This window comes from Natator depressus, chromosome 10 (genome assembly GCF_965152275.1).
Source record: "Natator depressus isolate rNatDep1 chromosome 10, rNatDep2.hap1, whole genome shotgun sequence".
Lineage (NCBI taxonomy): Eukaryota > Metazoa > Chordata > Testudines > Cheloniidae > Natator > Natator depressus.
The window spans coordinates 19675588-19699798 of record NC_134243.1 but is presented as its reverse complement, the minus strand read 5'-3'; the positions used below and the strand labels follow the sequence as shown (position 1 = coordinate 19699798).

General features: G+C 41.8%; 1 protein-coding gene across 1 annotated transcript in view; it reads right to left on the bottom strand.

Annotated features, from left to right (window-relative positions):
- Positions 1 to 24211, bottom strand: part of MYH11 (myosin heavy chain 11) — a 102550-nt gene that overhangs the window by 19693 nt on the left and 58646 nt on the right. The window contains exons 6-23 of the mRNA XM_074965401.1: positions 19259 to 19351; positions 17379 to 17442; positions 14911 to 15009; positions 13963 to 14106; positions 11032 to 11127; positions 9711 to 9829; positions 9386 to 9538; positions 8585 to 8758; positions 8210 to 8383; positions 7525 to 7639; positions 6350 to 6543; positions 5032 to 5153; positions 4838 to 4907; positions 4511 to 4671; positions 3503 to 3611; positions 2719 to 2850; positions 1731 to 1937; positions 974 to 1111 (exon numbers count right to left, since the gene is read on the bottom strand). Of these exons, the coding sequence (XP_074821502.1) occupies positions 974 to 1111; positions 1731 to 1937; positions 2719 to 2850; positions 3503 to 3611; positions 4511 to 4671; positions 4838 to 4907; positions 5032 to 5153; positions 6350 to 6543; positions 7525 to 7639; positions 8210 to 8383; positions 8585 to 8758; positions 9386 to 9538; positions 9711 to 9829; positions 11032 to 11127; positions 13963 to 14106; positions 14911 to 15009; positions 17379 to 17442; positions 19259 to 19351 (2364 nt within the window). The remainder of the gene's footprint in view (positions 1 to 973; positions 1112 to 1730; positions 1938 to 2718; positions 2851 to 3502; positions 3612 to 4510; positions 4672 to 4837; positions 4908 to 5031; positions 5154 to 6349; positions 6544 to 7524; positions 7640 to 8209; positions 8384 to 8584; positions 8759 to 9385; positions 9539 to 9710; positions 9830 to 11031; positions 11128 to 13962; positions 14107 to 14910; positions 15010 to 17378; positions 17443 to 19258; positions 19352 to 24211) is intronic.

Below are 24211 nucleotides of genomic sequence, written 5' to 3'. Positions count from 1 at the left end.
TTTCCATTTACAGATAGAACATATATTATTCATGCTTATGAAATGCCAGTGTACACACTAAAAAATAAATCAGGTCTTTTTAAATGCCACATTTCCTGACAGTGTCATGTAGCACTTTGATTATAGAGGCAATGGAAAGTGGTGGATGCTTTCTATGAGATGAACTAGACGATTAGATTCTTTATACCCACTCTATGCTAGTAAGCACTTGGGTGCCGATTTAGGAAAGTATTTTAACACATGTGTACTTCAAGTGCATTTCTGAATCATGGCCTTAGGGTTTATGGGTGAAATTCCTCCCGTCCAGAGGACCAGCACAAGGCCTATGCATAATTAAAGCCCTCAAAATAGGAGGTAAGTGGTGCATGAAGTGTTGGCCCTCTGCATGAGGTGACCCTATATACTTAGCTTGATGCATAAGAAGTTATACCAATTATCCCAGATTGGGAGGAACACGCAGATATCCTTTAGCAAAGTTTATTGCTCAACTGTCTTTTATCTCTTAGTATTCAGTTATTTTAGAAACTAAGTGGTATAGACATTAATGGAGGTAGCATCAAGACGTAGCAGTAATACAGTTAAACAACAGTTAGATGATAATGTACAATTTTACAAGTTAAAAGGAATTAGTAAGTTTTGTGCATAGGGGGAGCTGTCTGTTCTTTCTAGGAGCTAAAGGGGAATGTTTCCACTGATCTTGCTTAACTGCTATGGGGATTTTTGCTTGGAAATATTTTTTGCCATTAGAGGACTCAAAAAGCCAACAACATTTAGATTTTTAATAAGATTTAAAATGGTCTAGGATAAACATGGCAACGTTGTCACCAGCCCATTCCAGACACGAAGGGCTTATGGCCTGCTAGCTACGTGACTATGAAGTGCTAAGTTATTGTTATCATTGTAGCTGAAGAGGAGATCTTTTCATCTTACATTGATTTTGCACTAAGTAGAAAACTGGGCCCATGACACTGACCTTGGTCAGCTTGTTGTTCTGATCATCCATTACGAGAATGTCGTCTTCCATTTTCTTTATCTTGGCCTCTGCTGTTACTTTCTCAAGTTGTAGTTTTTGCCTTGCAGCTTCTTCTTCTTCCAGCTGGTCCTCAAGGTCCTTTTTGTTGGGGAAAAAAGCCCCCAAAAACATGAACTCTAAAAATGAATGTACTACAGGGCCTATTTCAGGCCTGCCCAAACAGATATGGGCATATTAAAAACTTTTCTAGTTTTAAGAAATGGGTGAACCATAAGGAGGAAGGAAAGATTTAGTAATCTAGCTATTTAGAAAAGAAACTCTTTAAATATTTTAAACAGGGATGGGGAAGAATGTGCCTGTATACTATAAAGAATTACATGGAGGGGAAAACAGCAGAAAAGCATTCCTACTACTGTGTAGCACAGGGGTTCTCTAGCTGGGGGTTGTGACCCCTCAGGGGGCCGCGAGGTTATTACATGGGGGGTCACTAGCTGTCAGCCTCCCCCCAAAACCCTTCTCCGCCTTCAGCATTTACAATAGTGTTAAATGTAAAAAAGGTTTTTTTAATTTATAAGGGGGGGCTGCACTAAGAGGCTTGCTGTGTGAAGGGGGTCACCAGTACAAATGTGTGAGAACCACTCGTGCAGCGGATACATATTCCATAAAGCACTATATAGCAGCCACTTTCATAGGATCAGTAGTTGCCAGTTTTTTTCAGCGAGGTGCAAGTGCATGACCTGTACATAGGTTACAGTACCAGCATTTGTTGTTGCAACTTTTTCTTCTCTGTTTGCAATTGATGACTGCGGTCCTCCTCCTCTTCAATCCTGGCCTCCATTTCATGCAGGATCTCCTCCAGCTCTTGCTTTTTAGCAGCTAGGCGGACTCTCATCTCCTCAGCTTCAGCATATAGCTCGGTCTCGGCCTGAAGCTGTTCCTGAAGGAGATTCTTTTCTTCACATAGCTATGCAGATAAATGGATATGCATTTCAAACTTAGCTCACAAGTTACCCAGTGCTGCTTTCTTTAAGAAATATATGGACAAATGGGAGAGATTGTCCAGAGGAGAGCAACCAGAGTAATAAAAAGTTTAGAAAACCTGACCTACGATGAAAGGTTAAAAAAAGTTTGTTTGTTCACTCTTGAGAAAAGAAGACAAGTGGCGACGTGTTAAGTCAAATATGTTACGGGCTGTTATAAAGAGGACGATGACCTATTTATTGTTCTCCATGTCCACCAAAGGTAGGACAAGAAGTAATCAGTTTAATTTGCAGCAAGAGATATTTAGATTAGATATTAGGAAAAGCTTTCTAATTATAAGGGTAGTTAAACTCTGGAATAGGTTTCCAAGGTAAACTGTGAAATCCTCATCATTGGAGCTTCTTAAGAACAGTTTAGAAAAATGCTTATCAGGGATGGTCTAGGTTTACTTGGTCCTGTCTCAGTGCAGGAGGCTGGACTAGATGATCTTGTAAGCTCCCCTCCAACCCTACATTTCTATGATTCCATGGTTCTCCTAGACTGCCAGTAAATAGAGATTATTACACTGACAGGAGATCTAGGGGTCCAGGCTCTTGAAGTCTGGCAGTGGACTGCAGAGTGCTTTGGTTCAGGTCCATTGACATTAAGAGGATCAGAAGCGTAAGGAGAACAGACCCTTTTGATGTATTTTGTAACATTTAATAAGCTTCTAAAAATAAAATAATTGATAAAGTTTCCAGTAGTGGTCCACAACTGTATGTCACCTGATTATGTTTCAGCTCCAGTTCCTTCAATTCACTCTCTGCTTTTTGTTGCCTTTCCTTTGTTCTCTGTAGCTCCTCATCTTTGGCCTGCATTTCTTCCTCTTGGCGGGTGACTTGTAATAGTGGTTTCACCTGAAAAAACAAGTGTGAATGTTCCTTTTCAGCATTTATTTTAGTGAATGCAATATTTATCAAGGATGCCAGACTGACAGCCCTACGGACGAACTTTTCTATTATGAAGGTAGTGGACAAATACAACACAGTCAGTTGCAGTGCAAGCTTCCTCACACCATTGAGCTTCAGCAACGCTCATGAAAGGCCACTTCTCTGTTAAAAAAGCTATTTCATTCTTTGGGTCATGTCAGTCCTTTGACTCTCCGGTGAGACTTATGAAGCGGGACAATTAGAACAAGATTTCCTGGGGAGTTGTGATGCAGGGCACCTCTTCACTAACTCATTTCAACTTCTGATATGAAATTAAAGATCTAAACATGCTAATTCTTCTTGTGTGAATCCTTTTCAGGGGCTTATTTTCATCATCTGAATAAAGACCGAATGACCCATACTTTTAATAACATTCCAGAAATATGCTCAAAACTTTTCTGACAATGAGCCTAATCTTAAACTCTCTGAAATCAATGTGACTCTTTTACTGATTACAATGGACTTTGGAGCAGGCCCTATAGATCAGTAAAAGTCCTTCCTCCTAACATGACTTGGAATCCTAGACAATCTCTCTCATTTGGAAGGCTGAAGAGAAATTCACTGAATGACAATCACTTACTTTAGTGAACAGTCTCCACCATTGCCAGTTCCTTAGCTTCAGGTAAGCAGAACAGTTTCTCTGAATGACCTTCATTGCTGTTAACTGCTGCTGTCTCTTGGCAAAGGCCCTGTAATTAAATACAAAGCAACTTCCTTCAAATAATTTGAAAATAGTGAGCACAAGTTGTCTGCACAATACATTTCAAAAAAAGCAACACTGGTGAAAGTTTGGGATGTCTGGTGCAAGCTCTCACTTTAAAAGTGTCTCATTATTTGTGGTACCCGTAGGAAAGGTGGTAATTTTGTCTGCCTTTTCAATATTTTATTCTGCTGTTTTTAGGATGGCTTAATTGTAGAGATGGGATCAAACCACAAAATCCAGATCTGAGTATGGACGTCTCCAGAATCCTGGGTATGCAGGCAGTCAGATCTAGGCTTTTTATTCAGGTCCTCACTCTTTTAATCATATCATATTTAAAACTGTTTGCTCAGAAGTCTGAGGGCTTTGATGGCAGGGCCCAAGGGAAGAACCTTTACTGTTAATATTTAAAAAATGGACTTTTACTTCTTAGAGTGCTTAGTTGGGTTCAAATTAATTGGACATATGGTCAGGTGACTCAAGTGCGCAGTGCTTCAGGTCCAAGCTCTGTATCAATGGGGTTTAACACTTTGCAAATGGCATCAGCTTTATTATTTGTATTGTGGTAGCATCTAGCATTCCTAGTCATGGACCAGAACGCTGTTGTGTCAAGGGTCATACAAATACAGAATAAAAAAGACAATACTTACAGTTTACAGTCTAAGTAGTTGAAGTACATCTATTCTATGTAATTGATCTTAGGGGGAAGGAGTATGCCGTCTTATGTAATGTACTGCATCTGACACCTTTGCATTACAGTGGCACCCAAAATGTCACAATAACCATAAACCTCATTTTAAAAAAAAGCCTCAATATGCAATGCAGATAACTACACACCATGATATACATCGCCGTAGACTTATTGTGTTTCTGACAGTGCAGTCTTACTTTCTTGCCAGGTAGCCTCGACTCTGAGCTTGGAAAGCAATAATGATATCTGTGATTTTCAAGTCTCTTTCCTCTTCCAGATGAGCCAGAACACCAGTTCTGAAGAAGATTTTACTTTGTCCAATCCTGTACAAGTTGGGATCAAGTTCTAATGCTTTGATCTATTGGGAGGGAAACAAGGATATTTTGTTGACACTGTCATTACAGTACAGTCTTAAGTACTTTTCATTGGAATGGTTTTTACACCGTTAGCAGAAAAATTAACCATTTCCATGTAAAATGTATGTTCCTGACTTCATTAATTTTGGTTGAAAACACTCTGCTCACCATCAATATACAAGCCTGTTTCCCATCCATAAATCCTTTAGGAATAGCATTTGCGGCAAGAATTTCATATCTGTAAACGGAAATGGCATAGAAAAGGAAAACTGATTATTTAGCACAGCCGTGATCTTAGTTTCAGCACAGGTGAATGTGTATTACAACACTCCAAATCATATGGTCCTATAGCAGTGTCCTACCGCTGGCGGAATTCCTGGAAGACAATTCTGTTAGGGAATCCTTGCCGACAGATACGAATCCCTTCCAAGACACCATTGCATCGTAACTGCTCCAGCACCAAATGGGCATCAAGTTTGCCAGCCTATGGAATAAAGATATTTTCAGTTTTAGCATATAAAATAAATGAGGAAGGAAGATAGACGTTTGGAAAGTGTATTACTGGCATAGCATTATAATGGAAGATATGACCTATGAGGAAAGGTTAAAAAAATTGGGCATGTTTAGTCTTGAGAAAAGAAGATTGAGGGGAGACCTGATACCAGTTTTCAGACATGCTAAGGGCTGTTCTAAAGAGGATGGGGATCAGTTGTTCTCTGCGTCCCTGAAGGTAGGACTAGAAGTAATCGGCTATATCTGTAGCAAGGGAGATTTAGGTAAAACTTTCTAACTACAAGAGTATTTAAGCTCTGGAATAGACTTCCAAGGGAGGTTGCAGAATCCCTATTATGGGAGGTTTTAAGAACAGGTTGGACAAACACCTGTCAGGGATGGTCTAGGTTTATTTGGTCCTGCCTCAGCATAGGGGACTGGGCTTGATGACCTCTCAGGGTCCCTTCCAGCCCTACATTTCTTTCTATACTTCTATATTACTGTCATCTACAACAGTGTTTTCCAGGCAGTGGGTCATGATCTACCAGTGGGTCATGGGAAAGCTGTACATGGATTGTGGGCCTGCTGTAGAGGCCTCAAGGGGGCAGGTTGGGAGACCAACCCTGCCCCACACTCACCCCACAGTGGTGGCTCCTGTCCCGGGAGGCTGGGCCTGGGCCTGGGCCTGGCTTCCTTGTCTTGGTGTTGTGACCTGTTGTTGAAATCCAGTGCACCAGTTCACAGTGCCACTCACTCAAATTTGGCCTGGCTGCCCCCCTGTCATGATGGAGAGGTGGCCAGGCCAAATCTGAGTGGTTCTGTGACCCTGTGCACCAGGTTGCAATGCCATTCACACAAATGAGGTCTGGCTTTCCCTCTGTCATGACATTAGGGGCAGCTGGGCCAAACCTGAGTGCTGCTGTGATCCCATGTGCCAGGTAACACCACTCACTGCCAGGTCCAACACCATGGACAGGAGCTGCCATTGTGGGGCGAGTATGGGGTAGCTTCCTCTCCAACCCATCCCCACTCCTGGAGCTTCCCCTCCACATGAGGCTGGGATAGGATTTCCTTAGTAAAAAGTCTGGGAATTAGTGGAGTCTACAGTATACTGTTAGAGTTACTAGAACATGACAGGAACAATGGGCTCTGTGCCAAGGTTTTGAAACCTGAGCATTTGAAACGTACCCTTTTTTCATGATTTGGAATGATACAACGGACAAAGTTTGGATTTGTATTCCTTAGGGTGGTCATCAGCTTGGTCAGTTGCTCCTTATAGAGTTGCCCAACAGTACGGAACATGCCCTTCTTGGTTTTTGAGGCACTAGGGAGTGAACTTTCAGTCATCTTTGCCATCTGGTCCAGCCCCACTATGCGGTCCACTGAAACATAAAAACAAGTGTGAATGGAACCTCTCGGACAGACCATCTTCAAAGTTCGTTGCTTCTGGCACGATTGCACATATTAAAATCTAGTATAATCTAACCGTATATTGTGGTACTATATAAAAGTTTAGTGGCAATAGTCATAGATATAGAGAAGATTAAATATCTGGTAAGGTCTACTACTTCTGTGTCAATGCTGAAAATACAACTTCTCAGGGACTGATGACTGAATACATTGCTGTTGAACGCATGGCTATTAATATAGAACACTTAGCCCTTATGTATGGGCTACATTTACATTTAGTCTACAAACATTAATGTCTCCTCACAACACCCCTATATAGAATTACCTAGCAAGTTAGAACTGGGAAAACTCCCCACCACACCTCCTGATTCCCACCCCAGTGTTGCACACACTGGACCACACTCCCTTCTGGGTCATTTCCCCTGATTATCTGAATGTTTGGGGTATCCTCCATGTCCTTTGGAAAAATTAGGGTTCTGCTGTTTATATTACACATATGTTTGTACAGCTCCTTGTGATTCTTTTAGATTAAAAGTGCTATGTAATAGAAGATCATACTCGCAGGGGCCAGTGAAATTACGTCTTCTTAGCAATGCCCATGGGACACTTATTTGAGAGGTGGGAGTGAGATATGGATTGTACATGATCACTCTTCAGAAGTAACAATAATATAAGCTGCTCAATGTTACATGTTCAATAACAGCTACATGCTGAATCTTCATTTTCATGATCTTTTTGGATGGCATTTTTAAGTAAGTAATTGATTTGATGGAGCTTAAGCCATACACGCTGTCTCTGAGGAGTATAGTTTAAAGATTTAATAAGTTTAGGGAAAAGGAGTTTAATGCCCGGTACCTAACACTGATAAGGGACAGAAAGCAATCAGAATAGTTCCTAAAGGATCATTGTCAGCTCTTTACACAACGTTACAAGCTTAGAGTTCAGATTCATACCATCTTTCCAAAGATCTGCCACAAATTTGTCTGAAGACTGATTCAGCAGAGAAGTCACATTGTCATTTAGTGGATCCATGTTCTTCGTTAGCCAGGCACTTGCACTGTAGTTAACCTTTAGAAAATATCACTCGTGTAAAAATCTGTTGTCAGTCAGGAATTTTGATAGTGAGGGCCCTGAACCTGACTGGGAACTTTGGGCACTACAACACTCCAAATAATAATAATAATAATTAATGTGAAATGCCCTGTGTAGATAGGATTTGCTCACATGGATTAAGGTTGGTACATGCCCAGCTCTTCAAGGTTAATGCACTCATATTTCAGGGCCCCAATCCTCCTGCCATATCCACATCAGTGGACCCCTACTATCTTTGTGAATTTATTTGGCGAATCCAAAGTAGTGGCATTTTGAGAAACATTCAGCTTTGGGCTAACTCTGCTCAGATTGAAATCAGTGGATTTCACCAGGGATGGACTTCAATGGGAGCAGAATTAGACCAGTTCTGAGCGCTTTCTATATGTTACAGAATGAAAGCACTTTTTATTCCAGCAAACTAAGTCACTCTCAGTACTTTGATTCTATTTCTTGGCAATCTATCACATTTTGGCTGTATATTTCACTGTTTGGACATCAAAGAGGTACAAGTTTTATATAGTGAGAGAGCTTAGTCCTGTCCAGTACCCTTCCTGCATAGTGGATTATGGAGAACTCAGTTTTGTCCTTGAGTTGTTTAGGCTTCTGGAACTTGGCATGACTGCCTTGTTCTTGACATAGTTTCTCTACGAAGGATGTATCTGTAGCTTTGGGGAACCAGCACTCTTCATCCAGGAGAGCCAGGACACCAGGCGGGTTGTTCTGCAACATGAGCAGTAGACACATCAGTCATATGCAATGAAAGAAAACCACCTTCAATTTCCTCTAGGTTATTTATAATCATACTCTGAAACAATTGAGCCAAAAAGTCTAAGGTTACCCAAACTCCCTGTTGGACTGAGATATAAACATCCCTTATCCAACCTACACAATGTTGTCCCACAGAAAGACATGTAATCTTACTGGTCTTTCAATCAGCTCAATGCAAGGTTGCAGATCAAGGCCAAAGTCAATGAAATTCCATTCAATGCCCTCACGCTGATACTCCTCCTGCTCCAGTATGAACATTGTGTGGTTGAAGAGCTGCTGAAGTTTCTCGTTTGTGTAATTGATACACAATTGTTCAAAGGAATTGACCTGAAAATGGGATGAAAGAACTGAATGATTATATTTAAAAATAAATGTACAAGAGAAATTTGAATAGTAAGATAACATTTTGTATCATCTAGTACTTTCATTAGCAATAATCGTTACATTATAAGGGAGTAGATTTTACTACCCTAACCTTGGCTTTACCTGAAAATTTACATTAAACTCTTAGACATTAGGTTAACCAGCTATAGTTAAGTTTGTTTTCTCAACTCAATGTAATTCTCAATAGTTTTATGTAGGTGCCACTTTATCACTGAAGTAGTACGAGTTTATAATCCACTTACTGTATTCCTTAAATTTCTGAGTACCCAGGCAGCCTCTTTACAAACTTCACAGAACAATATTCAGTGTATTCCCACCCCACACAGGTCTAGTGCGCTGCTTAAGGTCCCAGTGCTCCACTGAGGATGGAGCAGGTTGATCTCTGCATCCATACAGAGCCTATTGGTGCTGCACAGTTGCAGAGGGTCTGCCCACCTGGTTCGCAGTGCAGGATCAGGGTTTAAGATTTTTAGAAAAAGACAGATAATAAGACTAACTAAAACGAAAGAGTGAAATACACGAGTGGGAAGTTAAAATGTTCAGATCATCTTGTGCCAAAATAGCACATACCTCAAAAATCTCAAATCCAGCAATATCAAGGATCCCCAGGAAAGAAGCTCCTTGTCTTTTTGTTTTATCCAGAGCTTTGTTCACACGACTAAGAATCCAACGGAACAGACGTTCATATGTTGCTTTGGCTAAAGCCTCTACCGCAAAGTCTGCCTATTAAAGCAGGGCAGGGAAGAAGAAATGAAATGAAAGAACAAATCAAAATCAAACTTTATCTTCCATATAGAACAGTACATGGGGTGCAGGGGACAGGGTTGCCATTTCTCCCCCACACCGATTTTTAAAGAAGAAGGTTAGCGGAGTTAAGGAGATCACAAATTGATACCTGCTCTTTCGTCTGGGCTTTCTGAACAACGTCTCGTCCAACTTTGATCCGTGGTGTTAGAATTGCCCTTGTGAAATCGGTCACATTAATACCACTCAGGTGACACACTTTCTGTGCAGCTACAATAAAGAGAATAAAACTCTATTTCACACTGGATTTTCTCATGGTAGATCAATAAATGTTCATGCTAGCAGTATGACTAGTGATGAACACATTATCCCTCCATTCCATGAAAATATCTTCCTCATGCATACGCAAAAGAGACTCCATAAGTGTCATTCACAACACCAGCAGCATATGTATTGTTCAGCCACCTAGGAACTCAAGATCACCAGATACAATGCATGTTAATTTTGTTAATTTAAAGTGTAGAATCTCTTTTTCAATAGTTGCAGCATCAGTGAAAATCAACAATGAAAATGAGAAGACTGGTACAAATTACATTTACTTAACAGTCTGTCTTGGGGTGTGTTTCCACACTGGCAGTGAAAGGATTAATAGGAGTCAGAGAGCAATTAGCACCCCTGGTTGCACCTGGAGGGTGGGTCAGGCCCAATTAAAGTCAAGACCCAGCAAGGGAGGAGCTGGGTGGTTAGTATAAAGAGAAGAAGCCCAGACTAGAAAGAAGGTCAGGAGGAACACTTGAAAGACAGGGGAGTGGTGAAAACTGCTATGATGATCCCAGAAAAAGAGTAGGAATTGGACTTCTGGGGAGGAAGCTCTGGGAGGTGTTGCTCATTACAAGAGCTGGAAGGAATGTTGTAGAACCTAGAGAGGGTAAAAGGGGCCTACAGATGGACCAATGTAGAAAACAGTCTAGGGAGGCAGCAAGGGGTCTAAAGGAGCAGAACTTGACTGCTCACTACAGTAGTACTGAGCTGTAGAGGGAGGATCTAGGCACCCCTATCAGTGATTGGAGAAAGGTGGTGTGAACCTCCCTCCCACACACATCCTTGAGGCAAGGGCTATGGAGAGCCTTGAGACAAGGGGAGTGAAGACCACAGGGCTCAGAGTTGGGGGGTCAGACACCTGATGTAAGGTCACTGGACAATTGTTTTGTGGGATTCTGTTACCCTGGAAAGGGTTGGACTGAATGTGACCTGGCTGGCGGGCTGAGTGGTGAGAAGAGGCAGAGCCTTGAAGGGCTGAAGCAGCTGTCAGCAGAGGGTACTAGATGAGAAGAGCCTGCTATGCTACATTATGCCATGCTACATTATGCCACACTACGAGGCTGTGCACAAGCAGTGAGTCCACCTTTGACAGTCATTTTATTATGCTATTCATGGTTTTCAATTTAAATTTTGAAGAGATAAAATTATACCAGTGTCATCTGGCATAGAAGCTTGATCAGTATTTCTCTCCTTCTTGAAGATAATATTACCCAGCTGTAGGACACATGAAACAACCTTCAGCATAGCTGTAAAATAAATCAGAGTAAAATGTCAGGAATTCTATCAATAGAAATAATATGTATATAATCAAATATGTTCCCTACAAGAGCTATTTTATAGTGTAGACCATATCTTTAGAGAGTGTCTCTTGTGAGTTCACCTCCCCTTCCGTTCATGATTATCAGGGCCATCTCCCTGCCTTGGTGACTGCAAAGCGCCAGAAGCAACTAAAGCAATTGCTTACCGGGGAAGTCCTGTTAGGAAAGCAGGTGGTGTATCTGTAGCTCACTTTGAATACCGTTTAGTAGCTGGAAATAAGAGCAGCCAGCACCATGTCAGGTATTTATGACCACCACTTAGTGCTCTGAGGACTGTTGATGGTTCATGGACCATCGGTTGGGGACTACTGTGCTGCAGTACGTTATTTTATAGTAATTGTCTGTCTTTTGCTCTTAGAAGTAGATTATTTGTTAATTTATTGGTTCCATGGAATTAAAGTTAAGCACGTGTATAAGTCTTGCAAGATTGGGGCCTAAGTATTTAGTATACAAAACATCTGATTAAAATGCAATTCCGAAAGTGTGCATTAACATAACACTGCATTGCCTTAGATGTTAAAATACACTGTCACTTTACAAACCAGATTGTCTTTCAGGGGTTAATTCTTCTTTTTGCTAGACTCCTAAACTTGTACAAGCAGAGAATGATGCTTCAGCAGGTTCATATTTTGGGGGTCCAGGCATGGGGGATTAAGGGATCAATACAAAGAATTACTATTGATGCCAGTGAAAGGTGCAGGCATCATCTCCTCCTGCATGCCTTGATGGGAGGTGAGACCTGCCACCTTTATTAAAATAGACACTTTTGAATCAATCCTGAGAGGTGCTATGCTGAGTTTAGCACCCTCCATTCCTAATGAAATCAGTGGGAGCTGATGGAGTTCACAGCATCCCACAGGCTCAGTTTTGATCAATGTGGTCAGTAATGAGATCTCCATTGTCCTGGCCACCAGGTGTCACTTCAGGTATGAAGACTAACACTACGCAGGGGGGAGAAGCATACATACAGTGTCATGACAATTAAAACCACAAATCTACTATTAAGATGGTTCTTCTATGTCTGCATCGTGTACATTTTCAAGATAGTTTAGGTGGTTGTTCATTTCCCTCTGCCCTGAACCTGCAGGTAATACTAGTATTAACTGCCCAAGGCAGGTCCAATTACTTCAAATTTAAGTAATAATATTTTGCAACTTTTTTTTGGTCATCATTGTTGGAAAGTGCCTAAAAAGTAGCATTAAATGGTCATTAATAGTGAGCATGTGTGAAGTTCTGTCAGATAGGATGCTTAAAAGTCTGTCCTTTAATAGCCATGTTTTACCTTTCAAGACCCAATTTTTAAAATACTACTGGATGTTGACAACTGTATTGATGGTTTGGCATTCAAATGGGTTTGGAATGCATGTGATGTTCCCTCTCCAAGCAGCTCTCATGGGATTTGTCACTTCTGACACTGATGGAAAAAACCTTTGTAATTTGTCACACAGACAGCAAAAAAAAAAATGTAGAAATTTCAGCTGATCCACATTTAAGATACATATGCACTACATCTCTGTGTTTGTTCTATGCATTATATTTTGTATATAATCTAATAGTAACTCTTCTCCTCTTATAACTTATTCCATTTTCAGTTCTGGAACTCCTGCCAGTTTAATCACATTCTGGGTGGGACTTTCAAGATGTTCAGTTTGACCATTATTTCTGTGGGGACAGAATTAGGCTAATGCTAAGTGTTTTTGAAAACCTCCACCCTAAAACAACATAACGCTTACATAGCAGTTTCTATTTTTGTCAGTCTTTTCAAACATTAAATCAATTAGGCCTCCTTGCATAGCAAATCCAACATTCACCCCAGACATCCTGCTGCATCATCCTTCCCCCTTTCTTTTTGTATGAAAAGTTTAGAGAGCTGAGGTGAGGCTGATAATGACTGTTTGCCAGGGTTCTAGTGGCCTCTCTGATCCCAAACCCCATAGATCGCCAGCCAGACTGACACACACACGAGCTGTCTCCTAGTTTTTTAGGGGTTTTCCTCAAGCATTGACAGTATGAGCAATTTAATCACCATGCTGTTCGCTGCTGACCAGCGCTGGTTATATCATCTCCTACAATGGGTTTCAAAGATTTTATGGGGAGTTAATGCTGTTCCAGTACCACTAACTAATTCTGCTTTGCATGCTATGTGGCCCACAATGGAAAGGAGAGCATGCCATGTAGTATAGCTGTCCTCCAACATCATCCCTTATCCATCTGATTATATCTCCCTTGATCATACAGCGTTGAGTTCCCATGTTCTTGCAGATGGAAGAGGCAACTGTATGTCTGGGAAGATTTTCTCTATGGGAAAACCCTGGATCCATTTCCATGGAATTTGTGTGGTTTTATTCACCTCCTCAGCATGCAGTAGAAGGGAACATAGCGCCATTAGTTCTTAGAGCACAAGCGCACTTTGGAGGGAGAGAGGTATTACCCCATTCGACAGATGGTGAATCTGAGATAGAGGCTGAATGACTTGCAGAGGGAGTCAAAGGTAGGTTTAGAACTCTGGGATTTCTGGTTCCTAGTCCAGTGACAAGACCATGCATCTCCAGAGAGGCCTGGACTTGAGCCTTGAATAATATTAACTTCCTAATATGAAACTAGATGTTCATTTACATGCAGCTCACATAGTGGCACATCTTGAGAAGACTCCATTGCTGTAAAAGTGTGCACAGGGATTACAGCAATATTTCTTAGAGCTATAAGCTGATGCTTGTAAAAGTACTTGCTTTACTTGACCTAAAGCTTGCTATCAGTTCTTACCATGCTGCTCCTCTTCATTAAAACCCATAATTGTCATGGCTTCCAAAGTCTCCTGGAACATCTCATCATCTTGCTGACCAGGAATAGGCACGTTGCCATTAGATAAAAAGGTATAGTTGTTGAAACTTTCCAGCAATAAATCCTCTATAAAAGGTGAAGAGAGAAATCTACTTAGAGAAAAGAGAGATACACACACCCCCATATGAGAAATCTGAATCCCATTGATTGTTCAGAGTATAAAGTCGTTTTAAGTTCTCAAATCTTTGGACCGTTAAGTCCATTCCCTTGATGCAAATCAGACACACACCCCCCCCCCCCCCCCAAAATCAGTTGTTTGACAACTGTGGACTTGCCTGGTGTATGGAATTTTGGGTGGTGTAGAGTTACCATGACATAATTTTTCAAAACTTGTGAGTGAGTGTGGGTGTCTCCACTCACTAGTAGCTTTTAAAAATGTATTCTCACAGCTGCCGTGAAATTGGAATGGCTATAGGAAAGAGGGCATTTGTCCTGGCAATTCCTGATTGCTGGAATGATGCTAAAAAAACAGCGTGTACTATATCTCTGAGCAGTGCTGTGCGCTTCCTGACCATCTGGGATCTGATCCATTGTTTCCATAAAGCTTTTTCAAATTTTTAAAAAATCCCACATTTTTACTTGTTTTAGAACTAGGCCTTTTTAGACCTGGGGACTTGCACCTGATCTATTAGTGGACCCTTTCCTATTTGTGCTGGGGTGACCTATGAACTACAAACCACCAGTAACAGATGCACATAAGTTGGGAAATTTCTACAACTCTTAAGTAGAATTGTTTAGAATAGTCAAGGAACTCATTACTTATAGCAAGGATTGAATGACTGAAATTAGTTTCAGACATTAAGGTCAATTATGGAACTCAGCCCTTCACAACTGCTGCTCAGATAGTCACCTGTCTTAAGCTGAACTTACTTTTCATTTGTTCCCCAGAGCCAGCGATCATATAGTAAAAGATATGAAATGTCCGCTCATCTCTAGCCTGGCGAATAGCACGAGACTTTTCAAGCAAATCTGGGCGTTATGTAGGTTAAAAAAAAAATCTTACTGGCATATTTCACTCCGTGCATCCTAACACTGCCAATTGCCTTCGTATAACCAGTGGCACATGTTGGATGTTAGCATGTCTAACATCCAACGGTCTGATTCTGCAATCACTTGCTACCATATACAGTGCTTATTGATTATGTCAATTGAAATACTCACAAGAAGTGATACGAATGTTTGGTTGAGTGCTTAGTACCATGAGTAGTCCCATTTTATATCTGACCAATGGCACTAAACATGGTAGCATTCGTTACATGTAGGCCTAGGTGTTTACAGAACCAGGCCTAATCTGAATAGTTTACATGATATCTGTCATGTCATGCTGTGATGTCCTTCTTCCTCAAGAATAACCAGTCCGGGAATCAGATCCTAGCATAAATCTTTCAACATCAACCAGTGTCTTCGCACCTTTCCAGAAGTACTGCTTTCAAGGTCCGTGTAGGAGATATAAAAGTAAAAATAATGATTAACTATTTTTATGAATATCTAATCTGCTAAAATTAGAGTAGGCAACATGTACATATGGCACAGCATCTGCCAATGATGAATTGTGAAGAATAGTGCAGTAATGGTTCTTTTAAGCCCTTGGTTCTACACCAGGGTCTCCTGAAGGAACAGGATCAGACCTTTAGTTCAGGCTGGGGCAAACTTTAAAGCTTTTGGCTTATGAACATCTTCACTGCAATGAAAGAGTCCCTTATCCTAAGCCCCCAAGTCAGCTGACATAGGTCAGCCACAGGTTTTTAACTGCAGTGTAGACATACCCTCAGTCTGCCATTTGAAATGGAGGGGGGGGCGGGGAAAGGATGTGAAGACCAGGTACGGGACTCTGCAGAATCTGCACCAGAAAAGCTGTTTGCAAATGTCCAGCATTTGGACATAGGTGGTGCACTCCAGTGCCAGAAATATTGGCACGGAACAAATATTTTATGAGCCCCAAGGATAAGTAATGTCTGGCAAGGCTGGGTTAGCAGTACAGATACAGAAAAGGTGATTCCAGAGGAATGGAAATCCTCCCATCAGTTTGGCAGGAGAAGCTTAACAAGGGGTGGGGAATTTGAAATGATTCCAACGCATTCCTGCTGGAGAGCACCTCTTGTCGGTTTAATCCTGATTCCTGCATCTTTCCTATTGTAACTTTGCTGAAGAAAAAGTAAATGTCTTATGTATTGGTATTGAGATAGCACCTAGGCACCCCAGTCATGGATTAGGACCTTGTTGTAGTAGACACTGTACAAAAGACAGTTTCCAACAGCATATTATCACTAGTGTTTTCTTTGAGTCCATCTATTTTAGTACTTCATAGATTTATAGATATTAAGGTCAGAAGGGACCATTATGATCATCTAGTCTGACCTCCTGTACAATGCAGGCCACAGAATCTCGCCCACCCACTCCTGCGATAAACCTCACCTATGTCTGAGCTACTGAAGTCTTCAAATCATGGTTTAAAGACTTCAAGGTCCAGAGAATCCTCCAGCAAGTGACCTGTGCCCCATGCTACAGAGGAAGGCAAAAAAAACCCCAGGGCCTCTTCCAATCTGCCCTGGAGGAAAATTCCTTCCCAGCCCCAAATATGGCAATCAGCTGAACCCTGAGCATGTGGGCAAGATTCACCACCAGATGCCCAGGAAAGAATTCTCTGTAGTAACTCAGATCCCACCCCATCTAACATCCCCATCACAGGCCATGGGGCCTACTTACCATGAATATTTAAAGATCAATTAATTGCCAAAATCATGTTATACCATCTCCTCCATAAATTTATCGAGTTTAATCTAATCTTATATGGGCTTCAATGCCTTAGTACCGAAGCATCTCATACACAATGAATTTATCTGCACAGCCCCATGGAGAGGTGAGGAAGTATTAGCCCTCTTTTACAGATGGGGAAAACTAAGCCACAGGAGTTAAGTGACCCGCCCCAGTCACACAGATACAGAGCTGAAACTGAACCCGTATCTCCCAAGTTGGGTCTTAACCACAAGACTTATTACCATAACACATGGTTTATTTGACTGACTCTGATAGTAAAGTATACTCTGATTGGGTGGGATGTTCTGTCAGTATTTTCTGAGATGCTGCGTGGGGGATAGTGTGCTCTGTCCAGATAGCTGAGAAAACAAACTGATTAGTCTGAACAGAAAATGTAAACGTGAGAGTGAGACAAACTGCAAAATTGGTATCAGCATAAATGGAGCTAATTCCCTCCCTGCCCTTTGTTTATATCAGTCTTAGTGATATTTGCCTTTCTTAGGCATGCAAGGAAGTCTGTTTATGTTATTTCCTTTTGCTCCCCCTAGTTAGTTTCCCATAGAGCTCACTGAAAAGGATACAAGTTTCTATGTTTGCTCCAACGATGTAGCCGGTGACATCAAAATTAATGCGGATGAACTTACCCTGTCAACGAGAAGAGGACATGGCTTGGGCTCTTTCTGCGTTTTATAGCATATTTTAAGAGGCATGTTACAACATGTCCGCTCTGTAATAACAGGCCCAATTGCTGCCTCCTGTAGCAAAACCTCTTGGAAGGAGGCTGAAGGGAAGCAAGCCTCTGAGGTTCTCCTTGCAGAGATTTGCCTCTGTTGCAGTTCACAAACCCCAGGGATCCTGCAAGTGGCCATGGAATTTATAGTTCCACCTTGATTTCTGAAAGGTCAGTGGAGAGATGGTGTGAATCTCTTCTTTCTCCTCAACACAGATCCCTGAAAGATATCTTCGGGTGGGGGACAGGCAGGGAAATACCATGGCAGTAGCTGATTCTTCAACAAAAGAGGACCCTCCACATGCTGATCAGGGTACAGATATAACCACTACTATCTTGGCTGTCACTGGGAACTGAACCTGGTACCTCACAAACTAGGTCATGAGCCACGCTAAAGGGCTAACAGAGGATTATACCCAAACAAGCTGAATATTAGTGACCATTAAAATTACTACTTTTATTTACTTTAAAGTTATAGCTTAGCTAATGGTAAAATGCTTTGCGCTTGAGTCGAGTTATTTTATAAGCCTTCCACTGTTGTAGCATTTCTACCTCCTACTAAATTAGTGATTTTTGGTTGCAAATGTTTGTTTTTAACATGTAAATTAATATTCTGAATCTTGCATTCCCAACTCCTTAATTAAAAATCAGAACAAATTTGTTTTCTTTTAATATCTATTATCCATGAAAGAATACACAAGATCATGGCGCTATCTTTACATAGAAGCATCATCTATTTTAAGACTCTTTTAAGAAATAAATGAGACAATCCAAGCCAGTGAAGATCAGAATCCTGGCTCCATTCGAGACTAAATTATTCAATATGAAAACTGGCCAAATGGGAAGGTTACTGAAAGGAAGTGGGCAGTTTTTGAGAATAAAATAAAGTCTATTTTAAGGCTTGTGCACATTTGAGAAGAGTAGTCTGATTTTCCTGGGATTTTCACCCTCATTTTTATAGTGTATTATTGTCACAGGTATTTATTGTGAAAGCCACTTTAGTATCTTATCTTAGTAGTGTATTGAAATAAAAAAAAACCTTGAATAGTGTAGCCTGCTTGAGTGATGTTATGTATCCCTCTCTGTGCCCAAACAACTTATAGTCCCTAGTCGCAGTCTTGGCTCTTTAACTCAAGTTTGTGCTTTTAGTTCTGCAAGTGCCGAGTTCAATCCCTAGTGTGATGGCTGCCATCTAGACCATCACACACGCACACAAGGAGGAAAGGTTGGGTTAATGCTGCTCCCACAGAAGTTACTACTTCATCAAGAGCAGACTTAGATAATGTTTGTTTAAAAAAACCCCAACCCTAGCCTGTATCATGTCAAGTTGAAACTTCATGATTTTCCCTTCTCTTCCTTACAGTCATTAATTCACATGTTAACACTCCTGCTAAATAAGTCATGCCAGAAGAAAACTGACCTTGTTGGCAAAATGTTCTGAAAGTGAATATTAAGCCAAATACCTCTGGCAGAGGCCAGGTGCGTGTACTGCTAAACGTTGAGTAGACTATGACACAGACAACTTTTAGTGTGTTGTTCTTTTTCTAACATGCCAAAATAATGATTCAGGGAGAAATCCTAAATCACTTCTTTAAGGGGAGTTATTATGGAGAATCTCTTAAAAAAACAAAAACAAAAGCAACAAAAAACCAAAAACCTCCCAATGTTTGAGGGTTTTTAGCCATCTGCACACTGTCATTATGGGGCACTCAGAGAATTTCTACTACTTACAAATCTGGAGGAGTTGTCATTCTTCACAGTTTTGGCATTGCCAAAAGCTTCAAGAATCGGATTTGCCTGAAGAAGCTGCTTTTCCAGCTCACCCTAAAATTCATGCAGATGCAAGTTAACCTTGAATTAATCGGTTATTTAAATGAAAACAGAAAATGCACATACCTGAGACACTTAGGCTTAAATCAACTTGAGTTTATTTTTGCACTCCTTGTAAATTTATTTTTTCCTCTAGTAATCTTTGTGTTTATATAATGGTGCACTGCAGTTTACTGCTGTTCTGTACACAAAATAAATAAGACCCTTTTCCAGCATTGTTACTTGTTGAGGATCAAAGTCTGCTTATCTTTTTAGCCTCTTTACTGATTTGCCTTAATGAAAAGGGTTGTTCTGTGTCAAATATGGATATTTTTACTTTATTACCTGCTGAAATACTTAGAACCTACTGACTTTTTTCCAAGTTAGTGTACTGAGATCTCATGATAGAAAATGATGTAATTAGAAAAAAACTTGCTGAGAATTTTAATGTAATGCTGCACAAAGATATAAAGCAGATTACACCAAGTCTATTAATCACATTACATGCAGGGCTATTTAGGTTGAATATGGAAATGAATTACTTTATTTCAAAACATGACCATGAATTCCCATGCAAATTTACACACTCTTATATTGCTAATTTTGATTAGTAATTGTGAATTAAGCAAATCATGCAATGAAAGCAAATATGCACTTAATCCTACTTCTAGCACAATGATGTTAACAATTAGTAATTCTGCCTGAGGCGAGTTGCATCTGAATTCCTCCTCCTCCTCCTCATCTATACTAATAATTCATTGTCACATTCTGAATCCGTATTAACCTTTATTTCCAGGTGTCCTATTCTTTTATTTTTCTCCTGCTATGTGCCACTCTTTATACAATGCTCTGTATACCACTTCAAACATAGCTTTTAAAGTAGAAATTTGTTAAAAAAAATATTAAGCTTTTACAAGAATGTAAATTACTCAGTTAACAGTTAACGAAGGCAACTTTTGGACTGAGTCCAGAGGGAATAACTTAGGAAACTACCACTTGCCATGAAACAGAAAAATGTACACTCTGTATACATCTGTTTATAAGGCCATCCCCGATGCAGGGCTAGCTCCCTCTCGTTCGAAACATCAGTTCTGTGCGATTAGAAAGTTGGCTAACCCTAACACCCTAGCCCCACCCCTTCCCCGAGTCCCCTCCCCGGCTCACTGCATTCCGCCTCCCTCGGTGGCTCACTCTCCCCCACCCTCACTCACTTACCCCCTGCCCCAGTTCAGTGAATGTGGGGTGGGAGGGGGTGAGATCTCTAACTGGGGATATGAGCTCTGGGGTGGGGCCAGAAATAAGAGGTTCAGGGTGCAGGAGGGGGCTCTGAGCTGGGGCAGGGAGTTGGAATGAAGGAGGGGGTGAGGGTTTTGGCTGGGGGTGCAGGCTCTGAGGTTGGGCTGGGGATGAGGGATTTGGGGTGCTGGAAGAAGCTCCAAGTTGGGGGGGGGTGGAGCCAAGGGATTCAGAGTGGGGGAGGGGGTTGTGCATTGAGGCAGGGATTGGAGTGCAGGAGGGGTTATGGGCTCTGGGCTGGGGGTGTGAACTCTGGAGTGGGGGTGGGGCCAGGGATGAGGGGTTCATGGTGTGGAAGTGGGCTTGGGGCAGGGGTTTGTGTGCAGGGTGAGGGCTCTGGCTGGGGGTGCAGGCTCTGGGATGGGCCTGGGGATGAGGGGTTTGGGGAGGCTCAGGGCTGGGGCAGGGGGTCAGGGCGCAGGCTTTTCTTGGGCGGCTCCCGGTCAGTGGCGCAGCAGAGCTAAGGCAGGCTCCCTGCCTGTCCTAGCTCCACACTGAGCCCCAAGAGCGACCACAGGCACTGCCCCCCCAGCTCCCATTGGCCACAGTTCTCTGCCAATGGGAATGTGGAGGTGGTGCTCAGGGCATGGAAGGCGCGTGGAGTCCCATGGCCCTCCCTGCCTAGGAGCCAGACCTGCTGGTTGCTTCCAGGGCACAGCATGGTGCAGGACAGGTAGGGACTAGCCTGCCTTAGCCCTGCAGTACCACTGACTGGACTTTTAACGGCCCAGTCGGCAGTGCTGACTGGAGCCGCCGGGGTCCCGTTTCGACCAGGCATTCCAGTCAAAAACCAGACACCTGGCAACACTATCACTGTCATTCATAGATGCCCTGTACTGTGTGACAGGGAAGAGGCCTGACCATAGAAAAGGCAACAGCTCATTAACATCTTGCTAAACTCTTCTGTTTGGACATGGTTGGTGTATAGGTGTAGGAGTCCTGGTTATTCAGCTAAGGGTCTCAACCAGGCTGAACTATGAAAATATCTAGCTAGTAGTTTGGAAGAAGAGGAATAGAAATTAGCTAATTTAAGAGCCCTAGAGGAAAAATAACTGCCTGGAAATAAAACCCAGAGAGGTTCCTTGTGCAAGGCTGCTACCATGCTACACTGGGTTGGGCAATTCTTTCCAATTATACTCTGCCATTATAACAACCCCAGTTGTGCCAAGAGCAGGGTTTGATCCTAGGACCTTCTAGAGCAGTGGTTCTCAACCAGGGGTATAGGTATAGGTCCGGGGCCCCCTGGGGGGGTCACAAGCAGGTTTCAGGGGGTCCACCAAGCAGAGCTGGCATTAGACTTGCTGGGACCTGGGGCAGAAAGCCAAAGCCCCACCACACAGGGATGAAACCAGGGCCTCGAGCCCCACCATCCAGGGCTGAAGCCTAAGCAACTTAGCTTTGTGGGTCCCCCTGTGGCAGGGGGCCCCATGCAATTGTCCTGCTTGCTACCCACTAATGTGTGCCCTGGCTTTTCTATGCATAAAAACAGCTGTTGTGGCACTGGTGGGCCATGGAGTTTTTATAGCCTGTTGGGGGCGGGATGGGGGCTCAGAAAGAAAACGGTTGAGAACCCATGTTCTAGAGCACTGTAAGCACAGACCTCCACTGCTTGAGTTAAAGAAGCAACCTCATTAATGGAGAGCTATAACAGAGCTTTGGATCAGCCACTAGAGTGGCACAAAGACCTTAACTTGACAGTGTAAGCCCCACTTGGACAGTACAAATCATTGGTTGTCTAATCATAGTTCCAAATTTGCAGCTAGTGTAAGCAGGTGTATCTCCACTAACCTCCGTTGTCTACACTAGCAGTTAATTTAGTCCATCGTTGATAGAAATTAGATGAGATTTCAAAGCAGCTTGTCAAATGAAATATTAAATACAATCAACAGAGGATATATCAGAGGTTAAACTAACATGATCCTCAATCTTAACCTAAATCTGAGTGGAAATTCACAAGCAACACTGCATCTCAAGAACCACACTAATAAAAGAGCAGAAGACACACTGAAAGCCTTTTGTACTATTACTAATTGTAGGAGCAAGTTGGGAAGCATGCAAAGTTTTGCAGACAGGCATAATTTTCCATGGTTGTAGAAAAATGCAGAATTATAAGCAATATCAAATGGAAAGCATGCAGAGTTACAAATCAATCACACACTGTGATGGATTGGGAATTATTTCACAACAGTCCTAAAAAGTTCAACCTGAAGCACAGAAAGTCTCTGGGTACTTTCATTCAGAAACCATATGGTCAAATTTCAGGCTGATTGGCTCTTTCAGGATCGTGGGAAAATTCATTCAAACTATGAAAATCTGGATATACACACGCACACACACAGAGAAAACGGTGCCACTTGAAAGACAACCCTCTGTGTCAGACTTCAACTTTTCCTGGAGTTTGACACAGTTAGGGTTAATACATGTGAACATTGGTGCTATTGTTGCTTTTTTCTCATGTGATACAAGAACTACATGTTCCAACAAAAATCTTAATTTTTTGGGTGCAACAATAGCATGCACATCTACACTCAGTGCCTTTAACACACATCGAACAGTCTAAGTTACTCACGTAAGCAAAAGATGGACCTTGCTGTAGTTGAATAATGTGGTATAAAACAAACATCAGTATTTCCATCACACATACATTTGTGGCTCTTTTGTTTTGTTTTTTCTACATAAAAATAACCAACAGTTTCTCTATACAAATTAAACTGGGGGAAACAAATGGGAACAATCTGTTATAGACATACCAAGAGTATAACTACAGTGCGCACATGGCTCATTTGAAAAGGAGTTGATTTATAAAAGACCTGATCCAAACTCCATTTGAGACCAGTAGGAGTTTGTCCATGGACTTCAATGGACTTTGGATCAGGCATAAAATTAGTCCCTCAATACAAACCAAAGAATATTTTTTTTCAGGATAAATTCCTAAGCCTCCTCTAGGGCATTTAATGCAGCTAGAGATTTTTAGGGTGAATATAAGTGAGTCAGCAGCCCCAGACATGGAAGTCTTCTATTTGCCCATAGAACAGAGAGCAGTTTGAGTTTTCCTCACCATTCTGCCTCGTCCTTACTTGACAGGATTCATGTTCAGCGGTGAGAGTTTCAGGACCAGATCGGTCTCAGGGCCAGTTCAGTGCTTAGCCCTTGAGTCTTCCCAAAAGAGTATCAGTTAGCACCAGCTGTAGTGGCAAAGTGGCTAGCTGGCCATTAGGAATGGCCTTGAAACCATTTGTTTGTTTCCCGTAGGCCACTGAACACTTACACATTTAGGGCCTGATTTTTCAGAAGTGCTCCACCTCAGGAATACCAGGCCTTTATTCTCAGTTTCTTTTCAGTGAACATAATGCCAGTGAAAGGTGCCGGACTGAAACCCTGGATGCTGGAGTTCTCTATATGTCTGCATAATAGGTATAGGAACAGCAAGAGCAGCACAAGCTTCCCCACGCTTGTTGTGTGCTGTGGATACTTATCTATCAAGGACTGGTAAGACTGTCTCATTCACACAGTCTAAACAACCATCTAATGGTTCAACTTCCAGGCACTACCAGCCTGAGCTAAATTTTAACTGATGAC